This window comes from Mus caroli, chromosome 2 (assembly GCF_900094665.2).
Source record: "Mus caroli chromosome 2, CAROLI_EIJ_v1.1, whole genome shotgun sequence".
In the NCBI taxonomy this organism is placed as follows: Eukaryota; Metazoa; Chordata; class Mammalia; order Rodentia; family Muridae; genus Mus; species Mus caroli.
Window position 1 is genome coordinate 123,561,637 of NC_034571.1, and position 7,160 is coordinate 123,568,796.

Consider the following 7,160-nt stretch of genomic DNA (forward strand, 5'->3'; position numbering starts at 1 on the left):
GAACTCACTTTGTAGACCAGGCTGGCCTCGAACTCAGAAATCCGCCTGCCTCTGCCTCCCGAGTGCTGGGATTAAAGGCGTGCGCCACCACGCCCAGCTCGGGTTCTTAATTTTTTAAAAATAAATTCTCATAAAAAATATCAGCTATTGCTTACCGTAGATCTGCTTTGAATGGAACCAACTCAGTGAACACTAACCCAGACTCCAGAGTGTGCTCTGCTACCTCCTTGGCCTGTAAAAGCATCAACAAAACCATCAATTACCTTTTAAGCAGCAAAAGTATACATATCTCTGATAGGAAAGTTCTAAAAGTTGGCCAGTGCCCTTCCCTTCTATGTGACTACTTTGTATACCTCAAAAGATTAAAGTGAAAGCATCAGGTTATGGGGAACAGGTAGGTGCCTGCTGGCTTCACAGGAAACGTACTTAGGCAGGGGCACACTGGCATCTGATCTGCTGGAGAGACGTAAGCAGCTGGTTAGGCAGCTGGAGTGAGTGCTACGTGAGCACGAGAGATGTGCCTCCTCCTTCCTTCTCCTTGGCTCTGGGGAGGGACCAATGCCCTCAGTTTCTGCTAGACATTGAGAATATTCAAATAACTTAACCTACAGATGATCAGTTAGGTAAAAAAAAAGGACGTGAGAACTAAAGTTGAAGGACATCTATGCAGAGCTTTCTACTATGTAGCAGCTAAAGGAGCTGAGAAAATCCACATTGTTACAAGGAATCGAGCTCAGTAGGAAGGGAATGCCAAGGAGTTGGTGACTACAGCTACAGTCTCTCTGACATCTACAGCATACACAACCTTTCCACTGTCAACTGGCTTCCTTCAGGAAAGTCCTACTGGCTTTGGAAGGCATCAAGCCGTCTCTTCTCATCTTACTGGGTCAGATTTAGGAATCCAACTCAGCAGGACAGGTTAACCGCAAAACAGCAAGGAAGAAAATGGTCAGAGAGCAAATACACCCATGCTTGCCTAGGAAAGGTAAGTCAGATTTTCCAACCTGTATTGAGTTTTAAACACTGAATCACTGGAAACCAACTATGAAGCTTGAAATAAGCTTTCATGGCTTCATTAAAATTCAATGGGATAATCTGTTTTTCTTTAACTTCTAAAAGTGTCTTGTCTAAATTACTAATAAAACAATGACTGTCCTTTAACACAATCGAGTGTTTATAAAGGCTCATAAAACAGCAGCAGCACGGCCACAGGCAGCAGTAGTTCAAGTGCTACAGGCTTGGCTACCAAGGCCCTAAGTCACACACAAGTGAGCACTGCACGGCATCCAAACAACAAAACGGTTAGGATGGTTTACATTAAAATGATGACTACCAAAACAGAAATATGGTACTTAAATTACCTTTGCCAGACTGCAAGTTTTAGCATAACATGCAATGCCAGCCAAAACAGCCTCAATAACAGCAGCATATATCTGGGATAAGAGCCTACTTTAAAAACAAAAAATAATGGTTAATATAGTAGCACATAGTCTTGTAAAAAGCTGTATGCCTGGGGCAGAGGAGATGGCTCAGTGGTTAAGAGCACTGGTTGATCTTCCAAGAGGACCTGGGTTCAAGTCCCAGCACCCTCAGAGCAGCTCACAATTGTAACTCCAGTTCCAGGGGACAAGATGTCATTTTCTGGCCTCCAAAGGCACTGAACACACATGGTATACAACATACATGCAGACAAAACACTCATTCACATAAAGTAAAAAAATATTATTTAGGAAAAGTTCTATGCCCATAAATGTGGTCTATAATGATGTTTACAAAGACAGAGTCTTGTATGTACGGCAGGCTGGCCTCAAACTACCTTCTTGCCTCCCAAACTGCTGGTATTACAGGCATAGAGCACCACGTCTGTCTCCCGAGAAATCGACATTTAGATATGGCTATTGCCAAAGTGGAGATAATTGAAAAAATAGAACTCTAAACTCATTTTCAAATGAAACTGTCAACTTTAACTCATAGCTCCTTAAATTGGATGATGGGACCCTGGTCCTCTAAAGAGCAGCCAGTGCTCTCAACTGCTCAACCATCTCTCCAGACTTGGTTTTTGTTGCCATTTTGTCAGGGCCTTATTATAGATCTCTGATTGGCACAGGACGCATAATATAGACCAGGCCAGCCTCAAACATGTGAGAGCTTCCTGACTCCATATCCTAAGTGCTAAGCATTGAGCACAGGTGTGCTACAATGGGTTATTAATTTGTTATTAAATGTGTTATATAATCTGTAATCTACTTCTATTCATGTTTACTCAGAGGCTGAACTGGTTAGGCAGGAGAGATGGCTCAGTGGTTGAGCACACTTGCTGCTTTTGCAGAGGATCTGGGTTTGAGTCCCAGCGCCTTCATAATGGAACACAACCATCTTTAACTATAGTTCCAGGGGAGCTGAGGGTCTTGACCTCTACAAGTGTACATGAGGTACAAATATATGCATACATCAGGCAAACATTCATATATTAACCTAACATTCATATACTAACCCTAACCCTAACCCTAACCCTGGTTGATTAGAAAGAGTTTAAGAAGCCCGACTTTAACTTACTAAAAAAAAGGAACTTTCAACTTTTAAAAAGTCATGTGTTTATTTGCTGTACTCTATTCTTCTTTAATTTTTTTTAAGACAGTGTTTTACTTTACCATGTAGCCTGGGTGGTCAGGAACTCACTATACAGACCAGGCTGGCCTTGAACTCACAGAGATCCACCAGCCTCTGCCTTAAGTGCTGGGATTACAAGCATGCTTCACTATACCCAGTAAATCTTTTCAAGAACAACAGTGACAGCGATTTGCTGGGCAGGTGGCTCAGGAGTCAAAGCACACACTGTGCTTACAGAGGGCCTCAGGTTGATCTCCACACTCATGTCAGATGAATCACAACCATAACTAGGGGCTTTTCCACCAGACACTGAAAGGCAAGAGGATTTCTTAGCAAGGAATTGATAAGACTTCACAAAGAACACATGTATTGAAACCTCTGAGACTCTTCCATGTGTAGAAGGTGTTAAGAGTTTGGCATCTGGGCTAACCCAGCAAACAATATCTCTGAAAGTAGAATATGTTGTCTAAGGTCGCAGAAACTCACAGCAAACTTGAACTTCACTCTCAGCTTGGTGCCTCTCCTCTTCACCACACCAGAGTCATCACTTTAGTTCCTTCCTACCTTTTGTGGCACACCTCCATCTTACATGCCACAGATTAGAGTGAAGACTAAAAAGCAACAAAGAATCTCAGATAACAAAAGGACAAGGCAGGCATGGTAGTGCACACCATTAATCCCAGCACTAGGGAGGCAGAGACAGGCAGATCTCTGTGAGTTTGAGGCCAGCCTGGCTACAGAGTGAGACCCTGTAGGATATGCTGAGGAGAGAGGCAGGAGGACCAGCATGGACCACACATTTCATCCTAGAGGGTCTGTGAACTCTTTTCTGGTTATGAACAGTTGTAGCCCCACCTGCACTGGGTTCTCAGCACTCCCACCAGCAACTCACAACCACCAAGGCATCCAACACACTTGTCTGGTTTCCTTGAGCACTAAACTCAGGTACAATCTTCTACCTCCCAAATTTGAATTATGTGTGTAGGTTCCCCAGAGGCCAGAAGAAGGCATCAGAGCTCCTAGACCCAGAGCCACAGGTGGCTGTGATGAAATGGCTACTGTGGTGACGTCTTGTCCTGACTACTTTATGTCTGTCTAGGCACTCCTCAGTCTGCCGTCTCCTCAAAAGCCACATTTGCCTCAGCAATGCTGTTGGGATTGCCTGTGTCCCTGACTAGGGTCTGTAGTACTAACCAGAGTAACTGACATTTGTTTAGACTAAAACATAAACTAAAACAACTAACAGGAAATGTATGAGTCAGAAATAACTGTCATGCAGCATCTGGAAAATACTGCTAAGCTCTGCAGAAATATGTTGCTCGGATTCCCCTCAAACACTGATGTAATTGTGGGGTTTGTCTTTAAAAACTATACCCCACTGAGCTTCAGCCTCAAGAGACTCTCAACAGTCCTTGGTCACCAGCTAATAAAAGAACTCATATCCTTTTTATTGGTTTAATTATCATAGTTGTCAAGAATTACTTCTAGTGGATCATCTTCAACGAGCTGGGAATTGAACTCTGGAGCTCCGTAAGAGCAGTACGTCCTCTTAACCACTGAGCTATCTTCCCAAGCCCCCAAATACAGCCCATGTCAGCTGCACGGGAAGATATACTGATATAAGATATTAGAGGTGATGCCGGAGAGAGTTATCATCTACTTTTCTTTATTTATTTTCATATTTTCTGTAATGATTATATATTTTGTATTATATTTGTATTATATTTTCCCAGACAGGGACTCACTCTGTAGATCAGACTAGCCTGGAACTTGTGGCAATTTACCAATTTCATCCTCCTCAATGCTGAGATTCCAGGTGTGAGCTGCCACACCTGACTCCCCTGCCCTCCAATAAAAGACAGATTAAGCTAAGCATGGCGGCTCACACCTGTAATTCTAACACTAAGGCGGAACATGCAGAAGAGATCTCAGTGAGTTCCATACCAGCTGAGCTATACCATAGGACCCTTGTAATGATTACTATTATCAACTCGACAGATCTAGAATCACTCAGGAGAAAGCTTTGGGCATATATGTAAGAGATTATCTAGATTAGGTTAGCTGTGTTGACTCAGCTAAATGTGAACATTAGCTCCTACACACACACGGGCAGTCATCTTTCCTTGATTCCTGACTGTGGCTGCAGTGAGGTCAGCCACTTCATGTTCTTCCTGCCATGAATTTTCTGTCTTAACAGACTGTACACTTGAACTGATCAGGTTTATTTACCACTATTATTACTGGATGTATCCATATGGCATGAGTGCTATGGGGTGAGGAGTACGCATGTGCCACAGCACATGGATAGAGGACAACTTCTTTCCTATCACCTTGCTGAAGCAGGGCCTTTCTGGCTGTTTCTGCTGCTCTGTGGACTCTATGCTAATTGGCGCATGATTTACAGGCAATTCCCCTGTCTCTATCCTGACACAGGCCTTCTATCCTGACACAGGAACACTGGAATTAGAAATGCAAGCCATGCTATCCAGGTTTTTGTGGGTTCTAGGAATAGAATTCACGTCACTCCACTTGCTCAGAAGTGTTTTTACCAGTTAAGCCATTGCTGGCCCTTTTATTTTAAAAACATACTTATTTATTCATTTCTGTGTGGGAGGGCATGCAGCCTGCAACCATGTTGCATGGCAATTTCCTCCCAGATGAAATAATCCATCTTGAAGGGAATGCTCATTAAAACTTAGAATTCTATCTTTTATTTATTTATTTATTTATTTTTATTTTTTGGTTTTTCAGGACAGGGTTTCTCTGTGTAGCCCTGGCTGTCCTAGAATTCATTGTATAGACCACGCGTTTCAAATTCTGAGATTCCCTGAATCTGCCTTGGAAGTCCTGTTAAGACTCAGGAAATGCTAAGCAAAGTTAAGACTCAGAAACTAAACAACTTGCTAAGTCTCAGAAGTTCCTGAAACTGAACAACTTCACAAGGCCCCTCCCTCTCTCCAGGGCTATGTGAGCAGTCAAGGCTGCTGAGGAGGCTCTCTAGTCTGTTGAGCTGCTCACAAGCTGTGCAGAGAGCTTAAAGCATCACCCAAGTTGGAGTGGGTGGCCAGTGCCGCAGTTGTGGCTGCCTTTGAGGTCATCCACACTTCTGGAAGTAACCCCCCAATAAATTCACTGGTTTACCAAGCTCAACTTTTGTGGTAAAGTGAAATGTTTGTTTATGCCAGAAACAGTATCACACACAGTGCACCGTGTGCACAGATCGGCAGTGACCACTCTCGCCTGCTGAGCCATCTTGCTGCTCCCTCCCTTTGTAATTTTTATTTTTTGGTATTTTAGTATTTTACCATGGTGACAAGGAAAGTAACTGATATAACTCTGTCTGAAGAGGAAAAAAAGCAGACTTTCACATGTAGTAAGCAGATGTCATGTGCAGTAAGCAGATGTCACGTGTGGCCTCATGTCACAGAAGCTTAACTGTGGTCAATCCATGGTCCCTGAACGCTTATTTGGAGATTCTAATAGAAGCATGCACTATCTGTGCAGCCTTGACTGAGTCTCACTCCTCTCCAATGGGAGAAGGAAGCTGTCATTTTATAGAGTATGCAGCCTGTGTGAGAAGGGGATGACACTAACACCTAACCAAAGCAGCCCTGATGTTCAACAGGAACGCTGCAGCCACATTACCTCATGCCCAGGAGTTTGATGTGACCTATAGACAATTATTTGTGGCCAATCCCTGCTGGTCATTGAAAGAAATGGCCTAGAACTCAGCTATGCTGGGGCCTCTGGTCAAGAGCTGACTTTTTAGAGCTTCAAGATCTATTTCTGATCCATGTGTTCCTCCTTTATGTGAAGGGAGGGGAGTCAGTACTGAGCAGGACCTCTCTACAGCACACAGCTGAGACTGAGCACAGCTCTGTGCACAAGTCTGAATGTCAAGTCCAGAAAGAACTCTGCAGACCACATGAGATATCAGACTTCCCCCAAGGAATCGCAGGAGGTTTTGGCTTTCAAAAAATCCTCAATTAAGTATTTTTTACTGTGTATAATATGCAGGAAGGAAAGTTATGTCATACAAATGTATGAGCATACACACAGGGAGATCAGGAAGCATTCCAGAGGGAGGAGCAGATGGCAAAGCTGCCAAGCCCTCTGGGGGAGGCTCCAAACTGAGCCGTTCTGGGACTGACTGGGCCATAGACAGACAGCAGTGTCTGCCTCGTAAGCAGCCATCTGTCCCCAGCAGTGAGGACCCCAAGGGGAAGCAGGAGGGCCTCAGAGAGAAACTCAACTCTGAGAAGAGGAAACCAATCTGGCTGAGGACTTACATTTGCTCCGTGGTCCTGGGCAGCTTCTCGTCGTCACCTGGAAAGGGAAATGTTCCAGGTTAAATTAAATACTACACACGCGAGACAGCTTCTGGGACAGGCGGGAGCCACAGAGCCGCTGAGGCAGCACCCTTTTGGGGCCGCAGACATCCGGCACCCTCCCAGCCAGAGGACAGTGACCTGCCCTGCAGGGAGCGCCATCTTGGCTCCGGGACTCCGCCGAACTTAGTCTGTACAGGTCAGAGTGAGGACCACAGAGGC

The 7,160-nt window shown here is 44.4% G+C and overlaps 1 protein-coding gene across 3 annotated transcripts in view; it reads right to left on the reverse strand.

The window, feature by feature from the left end:
- C2H20orf194 (chromosome 2 C20orf194 homolog) overlaps nucleotides 1–7,160 on the reverse strand; it is a 133,143-nt gene that overhangs the window by 69,962 nt on the left and 56,021 nt on the right. For 2 of the 3 annotated variants that reach the window (XM_021151874.1, XM_029484467.1), the window contains 3 exons: nucleotides 6,900–6,936; nucleotides 1,362–1,449; nucleotides 156–232 (listed from right to left, as the gene is read on the reverse strand). In XM_021151874.1, the coding sequence (XP_021007533.1) occupies nucleotides 156–232; nucleotides 1,362–1,449; nucleotides 6,900–6,936 (202 nt within the window). The remainder of the gene's footprint in view (nucleotides 1–155; nucleotides 233–1,361; nucleotides 1,450–6,899; nucleotides 6,937–7,160) is intronic. The other variant, XM_021151883.1, reaches the window with a different exon arrangement.